This window comes from Melozone crissalis, unplaced genomic scaffold (genome assembly GCF_028551555.1).
Source record: "Melozone crissalis strain CALT ecotype California unplaced genomic scaffold, PUWL_Pcris_2 ptg000027l_1, whole genome shotgun sequence".
Classification (NCBI taxonomy): Eukaryota; Metazoa; Chordata; class Aves; order Passeriformes; family Passerellidae; genus Melozone; species Melozone crissalis.
This window is the reverse complement of record NW_026535805.1, coordinates 80,982,975-81,009,152: the sequence shown is the minus strand read 5'-3', so window position 1 is coordinate 81,009,152 and position 26,178 is coordinate 80,982,975. Positions and strand designations below refer to the sequence as shown.

Genomic DNA, 26,178 nt, shown 5'->3' with positions numbered 1-26,178 from the left:
TGTGGATGTGCGGCAGCCAGACAAAGGGAACTCACCATACCTGGGTATTTGTAGGCTGTAAAACTTTTTTTTTTCCTATCAGAGCAAGTAACCTGTCCAAACGCTGCTGTGATGCCCATCTTTCCTGTGGCCATCATTGCCCTTTTCCCCTTTCTGTTTTGTTTGTTCTATTCAAGGGCAGCTTCAGTCAAACCAGGGCTACAGCCACACACAGACAAGGAAACCAGGACAGAAACTGCTCCTAAGAGCCTACCTTCTCATCTTCTTGTTCTGAAGGGTTTTGCTGCTTACACTGTTACCAAAATATCCCAAAATGCCCCACCCTTATTGACTTCAGCTGAGGTGCTCTGCTTATTGCCAAACCTTCCTCACATGCATAAGGCACGTCCAATACTAACACTTTTCAGCATACCAATGCTCCCCTTCCCAGCTCATCTTTCAAAACATGGATGGCTTTCATAAGCTCCAATGCAAAGAAAAGAAATTATTTAATAAAAAATTATGCAATTATATTTATTTTTATAGAGTTTTTATCAACTCTTCACTTGTCTGACACACTTTATTCTAATCCAAATATCTTTTGAATTTTCTTACATCTGACCTCCTACGAGTAAAGCAGGAGGGGTACCTTTCAGTAGGAGTTTCTTATTCTGAGTTTGTCGTTTTTTTCTGTGAAGCATGGACTTTTTCCATTTTGACCTCACATGGAATCCTTTGAGTTTACATGTTGTTAACAGGCAATGAACTTGGAAAAGATTTAAAAATTGTAATGGACAAGCTATCAACATGAACTCTCATGGGAATACTTTGGAAAAAATTCCTAATTCTATCCTTAAGTGTTCAGAGATGGAACCGTGACTAACACTATGACTTACCAAGACAGATGATTATTTCTCTTTTTATGGTTAGTGGAAACTGAGACATTGTGTCAAGTTCTAGAATCTGTTTACTACAAAGCATGTCAAGAAATGTAAACTATAACATGACTTAAGTACTAGCTAAAATACTTCACAGTAAGTTAAATCTAAGTAACAACAGAATTTTTAGGATAGAATTTTTTTCAAAAAAATTATTGCATCATATATATAATTTTCACATGATAATGCTCAAAACATAGTATATAAGTGTTAAAAATTATTAGACAAATTTATGGATTATAGATCTGTTTCCAGCTATTAAAAGCAATAATCAATGTGAGTTCTTTGCTGTAAGAAGTTCCAGAATTCTTGATGGCTCCATGAGTGTTCTCAGGTTTATATAATCAACAAAAAAATTGAGAGAGAGATAATGGCAGTGCACAGTTATTTTCACAAGAACTATTATAAATTGAGTATTTAACTCCCAGAGATAGTTACTACAAAAATAACCACCAGAATTCCCCAAATCCAGATATATCCAGCAAGAGAAAAGGTTCAACTTGACTACGGAGAATCAGTTGCTATAAAACTGCTAAATGTTGATCTTCCACCTCATTATGTTTTAAAATAAAGGCTTGAGGCATCTCTAAAACATATGCTTGAGGCAAATAAAAGTTAAATACAAGTAGTAATTTCCATGGAGATGTAAGTGAATGGAAAATACATCTAACAGGAGCACAGAATGGTGATTTTCTGGATTTATTTTTACTAAACTATGTTTACAGTAAATATAAGTCCTCATTGATTTTTCTAGCATAGCAAGGCAATTTAACAATCAAGGAAAAAAGGGAAAGAATATTAAGATTTCTAGTTATGCAGCTCTTTTAAGTCTGGATTTTATTAAGAATTCTTAGTTCAAACAATGCCATACAAGATCCACTACATTTATTAGAGTGCAATAATTTATTATTTCTTCTTGGTGTTTCCTGTTCTCCGAATGTCATGGTGTAGTAAATCTTGTTTGTACTGGGAAGAAAATGACTGCCCCTTAAGAGAGTCCACCTTGGCATGACACAGTTCACTGGTTCTTCTGGCAGGGAATTGTTCTGAAATCTGGACTCTTAACAAGTGACCTAGAAAGGCACTTTGCTCAAGGCATGCTACTTCCATATCCAAATCTGTGGGTCCACACTGACATCTGTCTTTGGAAGTGAGGTTATCCTGTCTAAGAAAGCCCAACTTTCTATATATTTCATTATAGTATTTCCAAATTCACAATCCATAGCTTGAAATTGTTCTAAGGGAACACATTTTGGCAAACTAATAAAAATAGTAAAAATCCACTATTTTTCAAAATAATTGGTCTGTTCAACACTGTTTTCTTAAAAGAAAAAAATCTAGTAGTGCATTTTGGAAGCTAGGATTTTTTTAAAATTTTACAGCAGAATGGATTATTTTCCTTACTCTGCTGATTAGAAATACAAAATTATTTCTAACAAATCTTTCAAATCTATTTGTATAAAAGAACTTCAATGCAAAAAAATTGTAAAATGTAGACTTATTTTTATTTAAGTGAAGTTTTGCTGTGTATCAAAAAGGTAATTATAAAGTGGAATAATTCTTTTGAGAACTAATTCAAATCCACTATCGTGATTAGAGGGTGAGGTAAGGGAAGAAAAGAAAGGGACAAGAAAGGAATTTAGAGACATATATTGCACCACAAAAGAAAGATGCTTTTAAGAGGCATGCTTCCATTCATTTAATGATAGGACAACACTATTCTCAGGTCAAAATTGAAGGTTTTTTAATAAGCAAGAGCCACTTGGCTAAGGGTTTAGAATGAAATAAAAAAATGAAGGATGGAGAGAGTAAAAAAGGCTGTAAATAAATTCTTTAGAAGCTAATTCATGTTTTAAAACAAAGTTTTTTACCTACAGAATATAGTATGCATATGGTTTTAATGCATGCTGAGTCCAGATTTTGAAAAAATAATTTTACAGTGTATATACTTTGGGTAAAATCTCAATAGTACTGATGCCATAGAAAAGCATGAGATTTATATTGAGACCTTTAGATGACTGATCCAGATATATTTCTATTTGATGCTTAACAAAACTATACATAAAGTGTACTTTTCTATTAGGTAAAATTATTACACTATTTTTTGCAGTTAATATAATCATGTATCCATTTTGTTTAATAATTTTCTTCCCAAAACTTTTTAACTTTTACTTTTGGTTGATTGAATATATATAAAATATGTTGAGAACTGAACAGAGAAAACTTGGGTTCACCTTTCAGAAAGTTGGTTTTATCTAAAATAATTCAAAAGGAGTTCAAAATTATAAGAATGGGGGTTTTTTACCTTGAAATTATTTTGTTAGGAGCACAAGGAGAAGAGAAAAAAAAAATAAAAATAAATCTAATTTTGAGACAATAATAGAGAGCAGGGTCATACTGGATCAGACCACTGCCCTGTCTGCCCCAATATTCTGTCTATATTAGTGATGGAGGGAAAGCCACTTTAGCAAAATCTGTGTCCCATGCATCCTCCCTTCAGCAAGCAGAAATGTCTAATCAGACATGATAAACTGTATTTCCCTGACTGATTCATTTATCATTCACTTAAGAATATGGTGTCTGTGACATGCCTAATTTTTCTTAACCTACTAAGAGATGACCTGACTCCCCAGCCATTGGGGAAGGAAGTTCTAGTTGTTCTCTGCTTTCTCCGAAAGAAAGTAGTCTGGTTTCTTCCAGGTATTTCTCTGTTTATTTTTATCATGTCCCCCCGAGTGCCTGTTCCTCACTACAGAATTTAGAGAAGTGATTTTCCATTTATCTTCCTCTGCAACAATTTTCTAAATCTTAATTACATTTCCTTCCAATTTCCCCCCTTTAAAGGGAACATTTTTAGGCCTTTAAATATCTCCTTATATGTAGGCTAGGCAATTCACATAATATTTGTTACTCTCTGTAGCTTCTCTAACTCTCCTTAAGATACAAGGTCCAAAACTGTGCACAATAACCAATGTATGAGCCCACCTTGGTTTTATGTAGCAGGGAAATCATGTCCTCTGTCTTATTCCTCATACTTTTCCTGATCATGCCCAGCAAGATTTTTTGCTATGCTTTGCTGTGACTGTAGATTGAGACAATGACTTCAGAGAACTGTCAATAATTGTTCCAAATCTTCTTTCCTGAATTGTAACTGATGGTTGAATTCAGTTGTATGAGGCTATTTCTCCCTGGAGCATTACTTTACACTGAAGCTTATCTGCTACCTTTTCCCTCTTTCCATTCTGTGAGGTCCTTCTGGCCTTTGTGAAATACAAAGAATTCAGTAAGCTTCTCTCAAACCCTGTTTGAGCGCATATTTTGGACTTTCAACATCAAGCAATCCTACCTATTCCCTGCTTCCAGACTTTGATAAATATAAATAAATTTTTGTAGGTTAGAGTGCTCTTTAAAAGACACTTTCAAATTTTTGCTTTAGGTTTTTGAAGTTCCTGCCAACATTTGAATTAATATGTTTTGAAAACTTTTCTATTTTTTCCGGATAGGCAAGCTCTCCATTTATTAAAATGCCATTTTTTTCCTTGTGGCAGTCTTAAGTTTCCTTCTTAAGTCAGTCAGGGGCTTTGAACCACTTTGCCTTCTTCAGCTATAGCATGCATTTTATCTGGGCTTTTAACATTAATATGTTAATATGCTTGTGGGCCTCACTATTGCAAATTTTATTTTCCTGAAACTGAATATAATAATTTAATATTCCTGGGGGTTAGGATTAACTCTGTTAGAGTCTGTGATGCAACATCCTACTATGATAGCAGTTGATAGGATTTTCTCATGTCATAGATTATAAAAATGCCTGTCAGTTGAATGCCCTCAGAGAGCTTAGCACTTTGGGGGTGAAACTCCTCTTCAACATTCTTGTAGGTCTCACCCATTTTTTTGTTTCACCAATCTATATGATCTATTTTCCCTATTACTTTCTATTTAAAAGACTCTCTAATTCAGACAGTCTGACTTAAAATAAACTTCCTATGTCATGGCCACATGTCTCTGAAGTATTACACACACTGAAATTGTCCTGTGGGTCTGTAATTACAGATATTGTGTTTTACAGAATAAAGTGGGTATCTCTCTTTCTTCCTACTCTTAGATTTACCTATCTGCATCTTGTGCATAAACCACTTTTTTTTTTTTTCTTTTTTTGTGAAGTTAATCTTAGTTTAGTTTATTTCAAGAAATTACTTACTTTACCAAATGCTTTTTAAACTAGGTAGCAATAGGTAAAAATACCCAGGAGTGTGAAAAAGTCTCTTATCTGAGTGTCTTTGTACATCCACAAATGCTGGCTATAACCATGTCTTTTGTGCAATCTGGCTGGTCCTGATGAATAAATATTTATTTGCTTGAAATAGCCTCTGCATGTGCATAAGCTGTGGTGCTTTTAATGTGGAAAATTAGCTGATTTTCCTGATTTACACTTGTTTCTGTCTTTTATGAAAATAGAGATAAAAGATCAGTAAAACCAGATAAAATAAAACAAATCCAGGATGCAGTCTGATCACAGCTTACTATCAGATACAACCCAAAAGTACAACAAACTGAATATTCTCCTGTGTAAAGACTCAAAACACTTTTTTACTTATTTTTTGACAGGATGAGCTGTCTTAACTGAGCATGGAAGAAGCACATCTGACAATCATGTCTCAGCCATCATAGCAAAGAAACAAAAAGCCAAAAAAAAAATTAAGAAGCAATGTCTATTACTAACCATAATTGCTATTACTGCACATATTACTATTCTATGTTTATCAGAGAGGAAAGATCAATTTTCCATTATGTACATTCATTTTATAATTTCAAAAATATGCAAATGTCAAAGGGAATTATGTGTATTGAAATTAATTCAAATAGTGCATATAGTTTTACTGTTACTTGTTTGTGAGTGAATTCCATAAATGAAAAAAGCAATGAAAACTGTAGTAGATAAGGAAGTTCCAATATACACACTCCATAATTGATATGAAAATAGGCTATAACTACAAAGATATATAGTGCTTATTTTGTACCTAAAAGTATTAGACAATCTGAGAAAATTTTGAAGTGTATTTGCTTGAAACTCTATAGCCACATGGGCAAGGATGGAAAAATCCAGGGTAAAAAAGAGAAAAATTCAGCATAAAAAAAGTAAAGAAAGAAGATCCAAGTATGCCTAGGGAAATACATATACACACATAAATATTATTTTTAAACTGGTTATTTGAATCATCTTAGTTGCTGACCTTGTAACGACCACTCAGCCATTCTCTCACTCTCCCTCCTCCTACATGACAAGGAAAGAAAAGAAGATGACAAAGCTCCTAGATTGGTAAGGACAGAGAGATCACTTACCATTTACTGTAACAAATCAGACTTGACATTGGTAAAATAATAATTTACGTTCAACTACAAATAGACCAGTGAGAAACAGAAAGAAAACATAAATCCACACTCCACTTCTTCCCAGGCTCATCTTCACTCCTCTATTTTAAAGTATTCTACTTCCTCATTTCACCCTGAAAAGTTTAGATGGGGTAAGGAGAGAGGGATCTTAGTTCACACCAGCTCCTCTTTGCTGCTCCTTCTTTCTCCCACTTTTCCCCTGCTTCAGTGGGGTCCTCTTTATGTGCTCCAGGATGAAACTGCTCCCACATGGGCTTCTCTCCATGCATCACAGTTCTGGCCTACAGCCAGCTCCTGTTGGGGCACTCTGCGGGCTGCAACACTCTCAGGCCATATTCACATGTAGCAGCATGGGTTCTTATGTGGGCTGCAGGGCAGATGCCTGCTCTGTCATGGTTCTCTCCATGAACCACTGGCAAATACCTGCTCCATGAACCATGGCAAATACCATGGTTCTCTCCATGAACCACTGGCAAATACCTGCTCCACCATGATTCTCTTCAGGAGCTACAGCTCCAACAATCTCTGCTGCAGCATTTTGAGCTCCTCTGCCCTCTCCTTCTTTAATGACCTCGGACACTGCCTGATTGTTTCTCACAATTCTTTCTCCCCTCCCTCCTTTGTCTGCTGAACAGTGTTTTCTGCTCTTTCTTAAATATATTTCTACAAAGGTGCCATTATCTTAAGTGAGAGGCTCAACTCTTCCCTGCAGTTGGTTGGTTGGAGCTGACTCAAACGGGTCGTTTCCACCATGGTGCAGTCCCTGGTCTGTTCTCACAAAAGCCACTCCTGTAGACCCCCTTCTAAACAGAATCTTGGCTCCTGCACAAAATGAAATTGCATAGCCCTTAATAGAAAGAAATGAACCTTCAAGTTACTAAAGAAAAAAAAAAATATATTTATCAGATTGAATAATGATTATTTTTTAAAATGAAGAAGTGGCTGAAGCTAGTCTAGAAAAAAACAAATACAGAGCATAAGCCTACTACGATTATTGTGATAAGCATACCCTTACATAGTCAGAAAGCCGAGCTGATCACTGTAAGACTTGCATAGGTATGATATATGTCTGAGCAGCAGGAATGCAATGATAGAACCTTTAAAATATGACATTTGCAGCATAGTGTAATCTGGGAATCATACTGCATGCAAATTGAAAGACTATCAGAAAATGAAGTTGTTACTCTGACAGACTTATCTGTCAAAGGTATATGTATATTGTTTCTTCCTATGAGTTTCTATCTATGCATTTTCAAACATCTCGCTATGAAATATGATTATCTTTTGAATATAATTTTATGATGTTGTCTACAGGTCATTTAATCTCTTGTTCTCTTCAAATGGAGAAAAGTGTAAATCATGGATGTTGAGGAGAAAATATTACCCAAGGGTATTCTGTATTAGCATTTGCAACAGCTGATAAACATACAGATTTGCAATATCATATCTTATTGTATCATGATGAGTATTCTATAGAGCTGGATTACTTATTTTCTGGCTTTTTCTTTCTGTAAAAGAGTTTGGAAGCTAATATACCAGCTGGAATTACACCTTATGTGAGGCTTGGATTTTCAACAGAAAAATTATGGACCATACTTCCTTTATGTAATATGACACATTTTTAGTTATTTATTACTTTAAGCTGTAAATATAAATTATGAAAAGTCCCTGCATTAATGCATAAGTTAAAAGGAAGGTTTTGTAACATTTTGGAATGCTTTTTGACAATTCAGTAGTGCAATATTAGAAGCCAGATAGGCTGAAGGAAGGTTCATGCCAAACTTTCTCACGCCCAATTTTCTCATGAGATCAAATGTATTTAAAAGGATCATGTCCCAAGATCATATTAAACTCCATTTGGCAGAAAACTTTAAAAAGTCTAAATCAATTCAATACTTTCTTGTATATAATTTCAAGTATTGTAAACTCTGTTCATTTGTTCTGCCAGATGTAGTCACCTTCTACGAATTGGTTTGCTGACCATGGGAATCTCCACAGCACCGACTTATATATATGGATCCCTTCTTGACCACAGCCATTCCGCATGAGAACAATAAAACTATTAATGACCTTCAGAGGACTAAGCGGGCAGTGTATTTAGTACTTCATAGTTTTATACATAGAATTCTATTATTTCATGGTTTTTGAAATTTAAAGACAAGCCATGGCAACTTTCAGTGTAGAACATTGTACCTTGAGGTTTACTATTCAAATATGCAGCTAAACTACAGCAAATAAGACTCAAACACACAAATTAGGTAATTATACTATTCATCCCAAACTGAGGGACAAAGGATATTCAGGTAATGTTGGCTTAGTTTGCTGTGGCTTTCCAGATTTATCATTCACATTTCACCTTTAAACTTCTTTTGACATTTTTTAATGGTCTTTTCTAATGCATTGTCATGTAAGCAAAAAGTAATGCACTTTTCAGAATGGATTTTAAACATCTGAATTTCTGTCATACATTTTCGATATACTGACTTCAGAGGTTAACTAAATAAAAAATTAGTTTCAACAACATTTTACCTTTTCCCCTATAATTAAAAAAACATTTTGAAAACATACATTAATATTTATCTCACATCTTGAGCTGGTCCATCCAGGTTCACAAGAGCATTGATACCCATCAATGAGATCTATGCATCTGAAATACAAAAGAGTGTTATTTAGGTCTTTACTTATTTAGTTCCAGATATAGCACTAGTAGTATCATTCCATGCATTTCAAAATAGTGGTCTGATGTAACATACTGTAATACATAGTATATAGTACTTTTCAATAGTTTTATAATGGATTTCAAATGTGCCTACTGTGGGTGCTTAGGCATTTTGTAAGGATTTTGATTGTCACATTAGGAGACATCTTCTCATTTCAACTTTTGTCATGTAACAGCTAAAGATTTTCTCTTAAATATATTAAACACTAATTAATCCCCACTTACTGAATACTAGTTATAGTAATGAACAAAAATGCAGGAGAAATTGAGATAATGTCACTACATTACATTAGATTAAGCAGGCAACATCTGTCATCTTTAAGTGTGCTTGTACTCTTACTTTATGGAAGAACATAATTAAAAGTATATTTATCAAACATCCCATATCATTAAGTCTTGAATATTGTTAGTTAGGTACATTATCATGGAGATAATAATTGTTAAATAAGAATAGGCACCTTCCATGAAGACAAGGATTTGGTGAGCATTCATTAACATTTATCTCGCAGTTTGTTCCGATGAAACCTCTCTTACAGTGACACTTGTAGGAACTGATGCCATCAATGCAACTTCCATTGTTGAGGCAAGGAGAAGACATACATTCATCTATATTTAATTCACACCTATCACCTGTTTAAAAATCCAGAAAATGCAACTAAGTTTCAAATTCTAAACTCAAACCAATATTATATTTATTAATATCAATATTTCCACATAATTGCTTTTAGTTACATAAATTGTTCATATAGTTCATGATATTCATAAATAAAAAATATCCATCTGGAATTTCCTATAATATAAATGGACCAAAAGGATGGTTATATTGACATACATAATGAAAAATGAGAAATATAAAGTGATGACATCTGAATGATATCTGATATTTGAGTGCTACTTAAGAAGATTAAAAATTCAAGTTACCAATTGATGAGAATTGAATAGTTTGAAAAGACAAAAAGGAAGAACACAGAATTTTATGCAGCAATAAAGTTAAATATTTTCTACCTGGAAAAGAAAAACAAATGCATGATAAAAAAGCCATTGATTGCTGAGAATATACTCAAAAATTGAAAAGAATAATAAAGTAGCATGCTATACTAATTTACACATGGTAGAGAAAAAAAGAAAGTTGGTCTTTTGCCAGTAACTGAAAATTTTATATCTTTTTGAAAACAGAAAGAACTGAGAGAAAAGGAGAGATTCCTTTCAGAATTGCTCAGCAGCACCTAGTTCCCTTGTTCAACTCAATTTTGGCATCAAATATTAAAAGACTATTGAAAACTACTTGTGACCATTCTATGAGATTTTAAGATAGAAAGGTGTGAATCAAAAGACCAATCAATAGGTTTATCATTTTAATAACCAATAATGAAGCCAATGTATATTAACAAAAAATTTATAGCATACATCTAAAAAATGAAAATTAACAAATAAACATGAGCAGAAATACTAAAAAGTATATTGCAGAGCACATTCTAGTTACAGAAAGAAAATGTATTATTTGTTAAATAATTTCTTACAAATATAAAAAAATACTTAAAAATAGTAACTGACTGCCAAGAACAAGTAGTCACTTTGTCACATTGACATTAATCTTGTGAAAGGCATAACATCCTTTCAACATCATTTTAGCATTGTCTCATTCAGTCTGTAATGAATAATCTGTTAAGAAAACTTTCTATGAGTTGTGCATGGAAAACTAGGCTGAAAAGGTCACTGAGCTTGTTTTTGTTGATTTCATCTTAAGTAAGATATATTATAGCTTAGTGACTAATACCAGAGATTTAGATTTTCTATTTATATTGTACTTTGTGTCAGTAATAGACTTATTTCAGGCAATGATTTCACATATATCAAGTCAAATTCAATTGGTGCTGATTGGACTGCAGTAAATTTGAACGGTTGCCACCTATTTTGAAGTATCTTTTTCTTTGTTTCGACAAGGATTGATATCCACTACAGAGAACTTTACAAGATAAGATTTGACCACAGGAAACAAAATAATTAAAACAATTAAAAACTTTAATTTCCTCAGTTTGAAACTTTGTCAACCTTTGTTTTCATTAAATATCAATTAGGGACCTTGGATACATATGCATGGCTCTTGAGAAGTATATTTTCCCCTTTAATTGAAAAGTGAATACAAGAACCAGAAGGATAAAATATAAAAATATCACCTGTAGCTTATACAGTTATTTAGATATTTGAACTTTAGATTGGGTCATGATTTCTTTCTTCTCTTTGTTTGAAGGAATATGATACTAATACAAGCCACACATAAAGACATAGCAGTTAAGAATTAAGACTTAGTTGGCAGTTGAATAAACTTACGCAAAGGGATATAGAACAAGATAAACCTGAAACCATCCAATTAAATCTATTAATTAATGTCTCAATATAGGAAACATCATAAGAAAATTAACATAGTTGTCAATATTTCCAGAGGAGGCAATGTCACATTGTCACATTATAGCCAGGAAAGTTGCAAATATCAATTCAATATCTGTGACTTTTTAATTTTGACTTTAGCAACATAGGATTTAGTGTGATCAATGACTGCGTTAAAATTGAGGAAAACTTTTAAAACTGAAAGATAACTGAAAATTTGTAAGTGAAAGACAAATTTCTAAGAAACAATGCATTTCTCATTTGAACAAATGCAGTTAAATCTGGAGAAAAGAATTGTTTTGCTATGTTGCACTGAATATAATATGTATTCATATATAATATGAATATAATATGTATATATTTCCTGTATTTCATATATTAATATAAACACACTCACATATCTTACAGATAAAAAATATTTTTTATCCAGTATAGTATTTTTTTATTATTTTAACATTGTGATATAAAATGACATGTAAAATAAAATTGAAATAAGGCAAATTTGAGGAGTTGTACTATGTGTTAAAGGCATAAAGAAAAAAATGTTCTGTCACCACTCTAAAGCAATGTAAGTATAGCTTTGTGTAAAAAAAATGTTCATATTTAATTCCAAATCACTCTATAACATGAATGCCTCCAGGATACACTAATATTAAAATTCTATGCCTATTATTATTATTACTATTATCATTAGTAGTAGTAGTAGTAGTAGTTTTCATTTTATTCTCCATTAAGCATGTTTTATGTTGTATATAATGGTCTTATTTAAAACAGAAGCATTTTTATGTATTTTTTAGAGTCAAATGACAATAAAAGACAAAGTTTGCTGTTCAGCTAAAAATTCAACTTCTCTTTCTCTTCTTGGAATACAAGAAATCACATTTACTATGAGTAAAGCAATGTATTATTCACATTACAGTTTAAATATTCTGTCAGAGATAAGAACTGTTCTGTTCTTGGAGGTTTTCCAGATCCAACTGGACAAAGACTTGAGCATCCTGGTCTGACCCCATAGCTAAAACTGATTTCAGCAAGCAATTGGACTAGAGACCTCAGAAGGACCCTTCCAACTTGATTTATTCTGATTCAAGAATGAAATTCCCCCTGTACAGCTTGATCCAGTAACGTAGTCAATGACAAAATGCATAGGATCAGAAGTATGATGTGGATACAAGGAAGCAAATGAAAATGCAGTAAGTTTGTGATGATGGTATATGAAAAATTACTTGGGACTAGAATGTATTTTATTACACCCTTGTAATCTTTTTACAGTCTTTAATAAAAATCTGGTCAAATTCAACCTCTCCCATATAAATCCAAAAAGATGCTATCATGGCCATATTTTTTGGGAATAAGAAGCTCATGTTTATGGGACATGTTTTAACATATAGCATGCTGTGTTCTGCAAAGTGAAACCATCTGTCAGCATTCATTGCTTTAGATATTTATTGCTGTGAACGACTGAAACATCCACAGGTTCTTAAGTGATGAATTGCTTGTTTCTATCTTACTAGTTCTATCTGATTAATTTGTTTCTTTCTTTCTAACTAATTCCCAGTTGTTGTGGGTTAGGAACCATATTTCCCAATTCAGTGCTGGCATTAGAACCATGCTGCCTCTTCCCTTCCCCCCCTCCAACTGGAGGCATAAAAGGCAAAGATCAAGAGTTGAGACAAGAAAAATTTATTGGAAAGAACAATGAGATAAGGAAATTAACAATAACAACAACATCAATTTAAAAAATTTTCATGGAAAGCCCATTAAAATAAATAAATACTGGACAGTTTTCCTCAGCAGGTTTTCTTGACTGGAAGGACCCCCTCTCCCCAGAGGGGAGACTCCCTTTCCTCCTGCTCCCAACAATGACCTGAAGTGGTATAGAATAGCATCCCAGCCTTTGTCATACCCCTTTCTAGCTATTACAAAAATTAACCCTGTCCTGGCTAAAACCAGTCAAGAATTTTTCAGTCCACAGTAAAACAAAATGCAGCGTGAGAAATAGTTATTGAAATATTCTTATATAATTTAAAATATTTTAATTTCTAAATGCTACAATAATTTAATATGAAGGATATTAAATACATTTACAACTTACAGAAAGCTCAAAGAAATATTATGGAGTCACAGAAGAATAGACTGGCATTATGATATGTAGTGTTCCTTTGTGATGTTCTCACATTAGAGCCGCTTAAATGTTCCCTTGTCTCAGTATTTGTAGCAGAGCAATTTGTGTGGAAATTGAGATTTCAATCCCCTGGGTCTTTGTAACTCTTACAAAATAAACTCCTTTAAAGCATGCACAATGACATACTTAAATACATTCAAAGATCCCTCCAAAGTTACACTGGATGAAAAGTACAAAGTCTCTCCTAGTTAGCAGTAATAGTTAGGGAACAACTCTAACAGCTCTGGAGCTCCTAGGAGTGTATGTCACTTATCATGATTTTAGCATTGCTTTGACACTGTCTCCCACAATATTCCTGTACACAAGTTAGGACTTTATAGTCTGGAAAGGTGGACAACTAGATTGGCAAAAATTTGATTGTTGTTAATTGATCATATTCTATCAGGAGGCCTGTTAAAAAAGGAATATCGTCAACTCTACCACAAAGCTTAGAACACTGGAAGGCTTAAGTCTGATCTTTAGTCATAAAACCTGAAGAAAGCTTTGCATGCCACAGATTCTTCCATGCCTTTTGTCACAAGGTCCCCCAGCCCACTGAGAAATAGGTCCACTTTTTTATTGTCCTTCCTTCTGCTCCCAATGTATATAAAAGGCTTTCTTATGGCATCGCACATTTTCACTACTCTCAGCTCTAGTGTAGCTTTTCCTTTCCTAATTTCAATTCTACAAACTTGGGCTATTCCTCCTAAGTAGCTTGTGCTTGCTCCTTTCACTGAATGTGTGCTGCTTCTCTGCATCTGAGCTCAGTCAGGTGTTTCTTATTCATCCTGGTGGCCATACCTTCTCGAACACTCTTTCATGAACAAGGAGGAGCAGCAAAGAAGCAAAGCTGCTACCTAAGACTTAACTGTATAAAGTATGTCTTAAGGCTCTTCTTAGTAAGCCAGAAGTCACTTTGAGAGGAAAAAGAATGTTTGTGTCCTGACCTTGGCTCCCAGGAGAGACAGCGAGCAGTCCCGATTTGTCACTGCAGGCCAAATACTCAATGAGATTACACCCTACTGTTCTAGGTTCTTTCTGGCCTAGGACATCTTTCCTGAATAGTGTTCAAGCTCAACAAGTCCAGCAAAAGTGTCCTCTCCTTTCCTTGCCAATCAGAATACAGCACAGACATTATAGCACATCTCAGAAAAATGCATGAAGCAAGTTTGTGCCATTCTTATGGTGTGTTCACCAAACCTAAAGTTTTTCTAAAGTTCCCCAAACATATGTAAATAATCTAATATTAAAACTAAAAGACAGACACCACAAACTCTACATTAAGTACAGAAATGAAGATCTGTCATTCTGCATGTGGAATTTGTTCTCAGTGTGCCAGTCAGTTTTGGCCTCTTTATATGTAAGCGGCCTCTTGCTTTAACATCTCAAGGAGCATGCCATTAGATTCCTCCTATCTGACTAAATAAGTGGTCACTTCAGTTAGAAGTGTAGTTACCCTTCTTCCACTAGATATCAACAGCAAGAAATGCCATGAGACTTGAGGAGTGCAGATGCAATCACTACCAGAGGTGACTGGCAGTACAAAGCTGTAAAAGCAGCTGAGAAGGTCAAAAGACAAAGTAAACTTCTCTCCCTTTTAACTGATTAGATTTTCTGGGACTTTTTTGTTGGGTGAACCTATTGTATGAAAAGTGGAGCAGTTTCCATTGTCACATAGATAAGATGAACAGCAGGGTCTGAGGCTGATGATAAGGAAGACTGGGCCTCAAAACTGACGTAAAAGATAAAATACTGAGTTATTTAAGCCAAGATTTTGACTTCATTTAACATATAACTTAAGTACACACTTAGTCACTTCCAAATGTCAGTTTGTACTCATAGGGAAGATAAGAAAGAGAGACCTGTGCTTAACAGAATAACTATTTAAAGCTAAGGAATAATTACTGCTCTGCAGAAATGACTGAAATCAGTGACTTCATGGTACTTAGTCATTTTTTGGCATCTTTTGGATGATAGCCAGTAATTGGCCATTTGAACAAGGATTTTGAATTCATATAGCTCACTTTAACACACATTCTATTTTAGCCACTGAAATCTTATTTTTATTAATGACTGAAGGTGAGAAAGTGTTGATGGAGGGGCTGCAAGGCACCTTCTGTGAGAAGAGACCAGAGATTGCCTCATGACAGACACAGCTTCCTCTTTTAGCTTATAACCATTCCCCCTTGTTCTATCATTATGTGACATTTAAACAGTCCCTCTGTAGGTTTCTCACAGCCCTCCTGTACACACTTGAAGGCCGCTATAACATCTCTCTTCTGTTCTCCAGGCTTAAAAGACCCAACCTTTTTGGTCTGTCTCCACAGGAGAGGTGTTCCAATTCTCTAACCATTTTTTGTGACCTTCCTCTGGACTTATTCTGTGGGTCTGTGTTGTTCCTATGCTGGGACACCTGAGCTAGACAGAGGTGGGAGTTTCCAGGTGCAAAGCAGAGGGAAAATCATCTCCCTCAATCTGCTGGCCACATTGCTTTTGCTGCAGTCCACAATATGGGTGGCTTTCTGGGCTGCAAGTGCCATGTTGACCTGACTTCCTTGTCAAACAACAGTTCCAGTTTGGGATTGTCCAGACCCACATGCAAGACCTTGCACTTGGCCTTGCTGAGCTTCATGAGGTTCCCACAGGTCCATCTCTCCAGTGTGGCAAGGGCCCTCTGGATGGCATTCCTTACCTCCAAGTAGATCAGCTGAGCCACGCAGCCTGGTGTCATTGGCAAACTTACTGAGAGTGCACTCAATGTTACTTTCTATGTTGCTGACCCATTAATTTTTTCATCTTTCACCCATTAATTTTTTCATCTTTACTTTCTTTTCTTATTCTGTTGATGAAAGGGACTGAAAGAACAGCTGGATGATCAGCTGGCAGCAGGACAAGGTCAACCCAATGCATTTAAAGAAAACCTTTAGTCTCTCAAAGAGATCTTAAAATTGTTTTCTTAGCCTCAAATAAAGAAAACCAGAAAGTAAAGTCTAAGGAATGATCAAGTTGTTCAATGAAGACAGTCACAATTTGGTAATCCTAGAATATTTTCAAATTAAGCAATTAAAAATTAACAAAGTTCTAGAGTCAAAAACGTGTATTCTTATTAAATCCATTTTACAGCAGAGTTGGTGACCCAGACACTTAGTGTTTATACTTGAATATATAATAAATTTTTCATTAGTGAAAATTATTTCACTTGAAGCATGTCTGAATCATCTGGGTTATATTTTGACATAAGATTATTCAGGTGGCAAGATTTAGAAGAAGAGGTTAACACCTCAGCCATTAAAGTGACTTTCTGGGCAAAAGATTGCAACACATTGTGTTTAAATACACATGTTATACTGAGAATTTGAAGTGAAATTAATATCAGTGTTTTTGTTAATTTTTTTAATATCAAACTCAGTGAAATATTGAGATATATATTTTTTATAATTTTGTAGGAGTGCACATTAAGAATGTGTCAGACAGCTTTGCATCAATGAAGATATAGCTGTACTCCTAGATTACATTTTGCTCCTAGTTTTAATTTGCTGGTTAAATTCCATTTCATTTATAATTCCACAGTCATGAAACTTCCACTTGTTTAAAGTGTATCTTCAGATTCCCTCATAAAGAACCTTGGTAACCTATCAAGCCAAAATAATTGTTACATACTCTTTGGCATCCTTAGATTATCAAAAAATTTCCTGTATTTGTAGTAACATTTACAAAATCAAAGCATTCTGAAATCATGTAGAGAAAAGCAGTCCCTGAGTAATATATATTTCAAAGGCTATTTTAGTGTAAAGAAGACTATGGAAGCAGAGTGTTTTCTTACTCAAAATGTCTATCATCCATGCACATTAAGTCTCATTAGAAAACAAAAGGTGGAGTTGTTAGTTTCTTTAGATTGGAAGTATAAATTTAAAAGTTATTGTTATGAGCACTAACATTCATTACTCCAGCCAACAAATAGCTGTCTAGACCAAACAGATTTTAGATTCAGTGACTCACAAGGTGGCTTCCATTTAGTGTTTTTATATCTAACACTCTAGTACCACCAACCTACAAGCAACAAGCAGTAACAGCTATGATCTGAGTAAAGAGCAATTCTACTCAGAACTTTCAGAACTGCTTCATGAAATCACTTTACTTCTTATTTTGCTCTAGGAAATAAACAGTTTCTTATATGCCCAGATCACCAAAGTTTTATTCTCCAAAGTATCTGGTGTAAGGATTTTAGTCAGGGTGCATTAGTGATATTTAGAGCTTAGGAAGATCATTGTTGCTGCCAGTGAAATCATGTCAGAATACACCTGAGAATTTTTACTCTGAAAGGTGATCATCTTTTTTAAGTCTATGTGATATGCAAAGCATTAGATTTTATATTAGTAGTGTGGATAACAAACTATATTTTAATGGTTTACAAATTATTTCTTAAGTATTTTTTTAAATCTATTTAAAATGAAATAAAGTTATGAACAATGTAAAATAAATCCAAAATAAGATAAATCCATGGTGAAGTTAAAATTTTATTTTAAACTTAAATAACTTAAGAATTTTAAATAAAAGATACATTATATACCAAAATTTTAGAGGCAACAGAGCAGAGATCAGTGTCTAAAGACTGGCTTCTCTAAGACAGGAAATTACATGATGACCAGGAAAAACATTCGGAGTATCTAATAAAAGTTAGTAATTTAAAAATAACATTTAATAAACAAAATGAAATATACTAACATAATTTGGCCCAAACAATTCAATGTATTTTAATTTGCTTCCAGTTTCCCTTCATTTATAAGTATATAATATTTTAATAGTTGATGATTAAAATTCTCAGCATATTAAAACTTTTTTTAAATTTAATTGATTGTTGGAAAAAATTCATGCTGTCATCTGTCTTTAAAGGGGCCTGTTCTTTGAAAGAAAAGTTCTTTCTAAATTGCAGCTAATTGGAAAAAAAGAATCACAAAAAAACCCAGAACAAAACCCAACATATTATCCTTGTTGGTTAAATATGTTAGAGAAAAGCACTAAAGTCAAACTGCTTTGTCAATAATGAAAAATCAAGACAAAAGCACACCTGCAGATTGCTTGTTTCTTTTCAAATTAGAATCTCCTAAGTGCTCATGTGCAGATGTCTTGTCTTTTATAAATATAACAGGGAATTCTTACAAAAACTCGTACATAAATTTTAATACAACTGTTTTAATATTTATTCGAAATTACATCTGCAGCACCACTGCAGAAGTTTCTGTGGCACCCAAGAAGTACTACTTAGAACACAGGCCATCTGAAGAAAGTATTGCAGGGGGAGGCTTTAAAAGATTTAGGCACGAAAATTATATATATTTTTTCATTTTTTGCTGTAATATCAAGGATAATTTTGAACAACAGTGCACAAGTGATATGTGGACTTAGATTTGTGATGAATGGAAGAAGGATACACAGCTATATAGAAATTCCCATAACTGTACTTGCTCTTTGTTTTGTGGAGAATTACATTCCTCTCAGTTCAGTGGATGCAAATTGCATCCTTTTTTATCTTGTACTTTATGTGGCATTCATCACAGTCTGGGATAGATAGGAAAAACAATTTTATGCAGAAAAAAATGTAGAAATGATTCCATTTGAGGAAACAACTTAATATTTCTGCAGTCATATGATCCCATGTGTTTTCATGTTGCTTAAGATGGATCTATCAAAACATTGTGTATGAACTAGCTCAGCAGCACACTGAACATTTAAATAAAAGTCAGCATCATTTTAGGGAAATTTTACTGCATCTCTATCATTAAGTATTTTTTCCTGACTCTGTAAAAATGTACAGATTAGCACTAAAAGCAATGGTGTCAATCAAACGGGTCAAAAGTCAAGGTGTTTCTATGGTTCTGTACAAATTCAAATGACCAGGTAGCATATTCTCGTTTGCAAAATTTACTCTGTATCTATGGTAATAGTTTTTTTCCTGGCTGAATTAAAAAGAATAGACATTAATTTTCTTTATACTATACAATCATTCATTTCAACTGAATGTATGGGTGATTAAAGAAATTATAATTCAAGTCTTAATATCAATAATCTTGAGCTACTTCAGGAGAATTAGATAAAACTATTTTTAAGTTAGTATTGATTTATCCTCCAATAAGGAGATTAATTATTGTTCTTGCTATAACATTAAAACCATGCAAAACCTGTGAAATAAGCTGCTTGGCTGTAAGAGTAGATCATACCTGCAAATCCAGGTAGACAGAGACACCGATAGCCTCCAAGCCTGTTGATGCAGCTGCCTCCATGTAAACAAGGCAAAGTTTCACACTCATTTACATCCATCTCACACAGAGACCCGTAGTATCCAGGTGCACAGTTACAAATGAATCTTTAGAAAAAGAAAAATCAGGTATGTCAATGGAAGTAACAATGGGGTCTATTGCAATACTTTAAAGCCATATGAATCTCCTGCTGCCAAGCTGGTGTCCCTAATCCTCATCCATATTAAAATAATGAACAGAGTTTTCTCATTTCCATGTTTCTGAAACAAAGAGGGTGATTTACTTTTTGTTAAATTAATAGAACAATTTGGCACAGTAATTTTACCTGAAGATTTAAGAAACTACTTAAGGGCTACTGATCTTCTGGCACAAGTCACTGAATAACTTGTGAAGTGCTATTGAACAAACATAGGGGTTGTACCAATCTAACAAGATCAATTTTCTTTTATTTCAGTCTTTTTCCAAATTAAAAACCAAAAAAAAAGGAAAAGTAAGGAGGAAAAGGACAAGTTATGCAAAAGACATTTTCCCTTCTATCTTTCTTTAAGATCACATAGGAATCAAAAAAACTGAGCCAGTAGCATTTGCTTACTACATTTTAACTTGTGTGGTGAAGGTTCCATCCAAACCTATAATTAACATAAAGAAATCAGGGAAATTTTTAATTTAGTAGTGATTAACCTGTTTATGAGATCCAGGCAAGTTCCATTGTTCTTGCACGGTCTTGATAAGCATTCATTAATCTCCACTTCACATAGGGCCCCAGTAAAGCCATGTTGGCAGGAGCACCTAGCAAAAAGGATATCGCTATATTATTTTTTAGGTCATTACAAAAATTCAGGAAAAATATGGCAGATGTTGGGAGGTATTAATTAAATAGTACCAAAATCATGTTTGCTTTTTACTGGTTAGTGCAAAGGGCAGTACTTTAACAAGCACCAACAAGTAGAGTGTCTGAAGCCCTTGGTTATCATTAGCTGAAGGCCACAGGCTTTGTGCTTGACCCCACTGACAAGGGCTTACTTAGAATTTGCCTTGGCCTGATCTGCTTTTCTCTCGTTTTGACACCTGCCCTGCAGCCAGCTGACTGATGCCTCTCATGCTATAGCTTCAGCTCTGGAATGGCATCTGCAGCAAGGGTGTGAGACGCTGAGATGACCAGGGTGTTACAAATAATAGCCTTTTGTGTTCCACTCTTGAAGGATGGGATGACATCCAGAGGGATGAAGACAGCCTTGAGAGGTGGGCCCTTACGAATTACATGAGATTTAATGAGACCAAGTGCGAGGTGCTGCAGCTGGGTCAAAGCAACGCTGATATCAACACGGGCTGGGGGATGAGCAGATTGAGAGTAGCCCTGCTGAGAAGGACTTGGGAGTGCTGGTAAGTGAGAGGCTTCAAGAAAGCTTGACTGAAGATGTGAAACAACCCACTGTGAACATCATAGTTCTCCTGACAAAGACTTCCAGATGCCAGTGACCTGCAATAAGACTGCCAGTTCTCGAAGGAGAACAAGATCACTGATCACAGGATGCGCACAGACTTTGTAAGGGTAATTAAAGAGACGTAATTGCAAGATCTCATGTAACAGCTATAACTATATTCTTCATTAAGTTTTTCTATTTATTTCAACTCAGATTGTTTGTACTACTGTAAGTGGACTAACAACTCTGCTTTTTTAAATTGGATCCTTGTGATTTTAATTAGTCCTACAATGAATTCTTGGGGTCATACTTATGGTGTATATGTATTACTTTTTGCACACAAGAAGATTTAGACTAAAATGTAACTGTCAAACACATTACAAACCCTGCCCCCCTTCACTGAAGGTCAGCAAACACTAGACATTCCGAGTACAAAAGGAAAAGATAGATGATAAAAAGCCATGTATCATATCTGTCATTCAAGTAATTTTCCTGACCTGTAGTGGTTGACCCCATCCACACAGAGACCTCCATTCTGGCATGGATGGGAGATGCACTCATCACTGTTAACTTCGCAGTAAGTGCCCTCAAATCCTGAAACACAGATTTCATTAATGGTGAATGAATGAACTCAACTACTTCATGTGAATTAAAAGGTCACAGATTCTCGTGGGCATTTGGCTATCTGAGCCCAGGACTAACTCAGACAATCAAAGTGGCTGGCTTCAGCTGCACTCAAAGCTGTTTAATAAAGTCCTGAGAGAAGCATCAGCAATGGCTACCTCTTCTCTTTGGCCATTTAAGCTGCAGCTCTTTGTCCTTGGTATCTGACTGAGCTGTGCTGCAGCCATGGCCAATGCCTAGCTGTGCAGTATGCTGACTTTGGCATACAGACAGGCTCCCTGGCTTGCCCCTGGAGCTGCCCCATTCCCTGTAGCCTTGACTGGCCCCCTCTGCTGTTCCTGGACACAGCCACTGGTGCTGCCCTGCCGTGCCTCATTCACATACTGTCAGACTTGTGGCTGACTGCTGCTTCTGAAGGAGCCAGCCCTTACTGCTCACTGACCCTAAGATCAGAACTACAAGTAGGAGTAACCCTGAAAGAACTTCCTTCAACTATTTTTGTTCCTTAGCTTCAGCTAGTTGATTTCCAGACAGATTATGAAGTCTCAACAGACTTTAATGAATCAGAGAGAGCAGATTTGGATAGAGCATCTGGATAAATATCCTGGAGAAATGCAACCCATTTTAAAGGACAGAAAAGCTTTCTTGGAGAGTGTGGGACCAAGTCAGAAACTAAAAGCTAATTCAGTAATTAATATATTAGAGAGTAGTGGAAGTTAGAGGACCACATTTATTCAAAGCAGTCAGTATCTGAGAAAAAAAACAACTAGTTTTATATTTAGTGAAGACAAAATGTGATTAAGGTCTTATCTGCACAGTACATCACTTGCATAATACATTACATTTGCCTGTGTAAGTGTTCCAGAATATGTACTAAAATGAAATAAGACAGTTTTCAGTGATACATGAACCCTATTTTTGCTCTTAGAACACTGCATCTTGTAGCATTTGCATAAATATGTGTTCTCCTAAATGCATCTTTGTGGTGAAATTCTATACATACCGTGGAGAAACTATAGCTACTCAGTGAATTTTGCGCAAATTCAATGTATTTGTTTTCAATTGATGGAGAAATGAAACCATTGCAATGAGAAAACTATTTGCATTTTATTATATGTGAGTGCTGATTGCAGGTTGCCTAAATACCGTAAATAGAGTTCACCCAAGTGATTTTGAACATCACTGATATAGAAAAATTAAGTTGAAACAACTTTAAATTTTGCTATAAATATGGCAAAGGTTCTACTGAATTCTTTATTAAAACAATAAGCAAAATTTGTCAACTTTACTTTTTTAGATACCCCAATAAGAATAGTATTTTTTGGTTATGTTTTGTATTTGTGGTTTTCAAAGTACTAAATGAAAGTGAGGATATAATGAAAGACCACTGTTAGAATAGTATGGCTTATTTTTGTCTAGAGAATATCTTGACTGGAAGACATAAGTGTCTTGGTCAGAGTTCCAAAGAAAGCTGTAGAAAGAAATCTCTGCTGGTACTCCAATATATGATCTAAACATGAGAACACATCAAAGCAGTTGGTATTTTCTTCTTATCAGGATTATTTCTGTTCAATAACTTTTGGGCCTGACTGAAATGAACTGTTAATATTTGCTGAAGATTTCACAACAATGTCACTATAAAGCTGGGAAAATAAAGCCTGGAACATTTCTCAAAATAGCCTTTCAATTATAGTAATTTATGTTGTTATGATATTATTTTTTTCTAGAAATTTCTTGAGCATGAAAGGATACCCTCATTTATTTTCTATTTGTACGTTTCACAAAATTAAAACCCAACAATAAAACCAAAACTAAATCAAAACAAAAATGTCCAAAACAAACGAGCAAAAAATCCCCACCAATCCCCCCAAAAAAGCTGTAAAAGAATGGTCATAATAGCAAGAAAAATTCTGTCTCAGTGTTCTGTTTTGAAATATATCCCTTAGCACAGAAAAAATTGTATTCTGAATGGTTTAGTTTACTATGTGCAAATGAGCCTGAACCAGAGCAAACCATCCAAATACTTTTCTTATCTGTGGCACATGTAATCTGCATCTTAATGCTCCTGAACCTTCATCTATTCCTGCCTGTACTTTGATTAAGAAAAAAAGAAAGATAAAAGAACTATAAACTAGTACACCATGGACCAAGTTAGATTCTAGGCCTGGTTGTGTGAGTAGGCAGAAGTCACTGACACACAAAATATTCAGCAGGTGTTTGATACTTGCCATTCAGTGCCACTGAGTAAGAGCAGAAAAATTCACAACACTGGTTTAATAAAGAAATTGGAGGGCATTAGTGAAGATAAGACATTAGGACTCATAGGACTATTTGTAGTCAATTTCCTCATCTGCAATTTCTCTTTTATTTGTAATGTTTGAAATTTCTAAAACTAACTTTGATTACTGAGTGGAAGGCTGTCAATGTAAACCAATGTAACATTATAAATAACTCACAGATGTAGATATATTTTAGCTTTATAATGTTATTGCAATTAGTTTAAAACATTTGTGAATGTATTGAATATGGGTAGATATATTTGAGGAAGTATCTCAGTAAGGTTAATTTTTGTAGTAACATAACATATTCAAGACTTTCAGAAATTAACAGAGATGAAAAAAACCTGAAAATTATTACAGTTCCTTATTACAGTGTTACAAAATAAAATCTTATATCTCTCTATTTTTAATTGTTCGGGTGGCGTGAAAGGTATTTGAAAGATATGAGGTCTAGGAACATCTGGATATCTGTTACTTAAGATGAGACAGATGCTGGTTTTACTTCTGTTTCTCTGAAATATAGGAAATCCTGCATTTGTCAACTCTGTCTATGGGGCTTCTGGGAGTTGCAAAGTGATGGAATGTGCAGCTAAATATCTGCTGTCACAGTTATGGTCATTTCCATCTCCTTATTCCATTGCAGAGAAATATTACAGAATTGACCTCCGCAGGTAACAGGATTCTAATGGGATTCTTTTGCCCTAATCTCTCCACTGTTTCGCTCATCAGAACAGTACCATGGATATTTCTCTCCTTACCATGAACTATTTATGAACCAATGTTTGCAAACAGCAGAGATATAATAGCAGTCCCATAATCATTAGTTCAGGTACTTAGGTTGTTCAGCATAACATAAGTAGGTACATGAATCAAAATCAGAGGTGTGTAAAATATTAGACACTGTAAAAAGGCTATTTCCCTCTGTAAATTATGTATGCATATGTCTGAAAAAGAAACTGGCACTGAAGGACTCAGAAATTTGACAATGGCAAACTCCAATTTGAATAACTTGTTTTTCATCACTTGTTTATTATTTCTGCTTGGTATTATAAATTTTGTACATTATGATAATTTTCACTTAGCCTTGTTTCAGGCATTGGCTGAAAAATATTTTGCCTTGATTCAAATTTCTAGCTATAAGGTGCTATAGACCAAATAAAAATGATCACTAGCATCTAGAAAAAAGAGTAGGTGTCATGGGAAAGCTATTGAAAGGAGACTGATAAAAGAGGTGAAAAAGTCCAGGGAAAATCTGTGTAAAACAAGGACTTCAAAAATTGCCATGAAGCATAAAGAATGTATTGCTTTTAGAAAGGACAAAGACAAAATAGAATTCATAATTCCAGTAAAAACTGTTGTTATTGTTTCTTCTTAGAGATAAGTCCTTTTTATAGATTTCCCTGGAACAACACAGATAATTTCATTACATCCTAAAACTGATGGCTTTAACCTTAAGCCCCATGCAAAAACCAGTTTTTCAACTTCTCAGTTTCTAGCTTTATATTTTTAAAGCTGCAATGAGGATAAATAAGATGGCAAAGCTTTTGTGTACTTGTGTGCTGTGATGACAAATGTTGCTACCTCCTGTTCTTTTTACTCCTCTCTAAAACTGTGTGCTTCCAAAAGCTATGAAATTAAAAATAATAAAAAAAAACCCAAAAAACCAAACAAACCCCAAACCCCCCAACTTTACAGCAAAACCACAAGAGGCAACTGGTCAAGAATTCAGCCTGCCTACCACCTGAAAGATTTTTCCTAAGCTGCCTAAAGTCGGCAGAGCGACATAAACATTTCTACAGCATTATCCATTTCACTTTGTATGTCTACTTTTGTGTGAAATGAAGTACATCAGAAAATAATACCTGCTTAATGTATTACTGTGGACATCCACAATCCAGACATTTCCAGTTTACTTCTTTCAATAATACATGCATTATTATATTGGTCCAATCCCCTTTCTACCATAACTCATTAAGATGTTACTGAGTTAACACAAATGCTGGCCAAATAAT

At 34.6% G+C, this 26,178-nt stretch overlaps 1 protein-coding gene across 1 annotated transcript in view; it reads right to left on the bottom strand.

Moving 5' to 3' along the window:
* Positions 1 to 26,178, bottom strand: part of EYS (eyes shut homolog) — a 704,955-nt gene that overhangs the window by 400,109 nt on the left and 278,668 nt on the right. The window contains exons 24-28 of the mRNA XM_054280634.1: positions 21,761 to 21,857; positions 20,521 to 20,628; positions 19,801 to 19,946; positions 9,489 to 9,660; positions 8,880 to 8,958 (exon numbers count right to left, since the gene is read on the bottom strand). Of these exons, the coding sequence (XP_054136609.1) occupies positions 8,880 to 8,958; positions 9,489 to 9,660; positions 19,801 to 19,946; positions 20,521 to 20,628; positions 21,761 to 21,857 (602 nt within the window). The remainder of the gene's footprint in view (positions 1 to 8,879; positions 8,959 to 9,488; positions 9,661 to 19,800; positions 19,947 to 20,520; positions 20,629 to 21,760; positions 21,858 to 26,178) is intronic.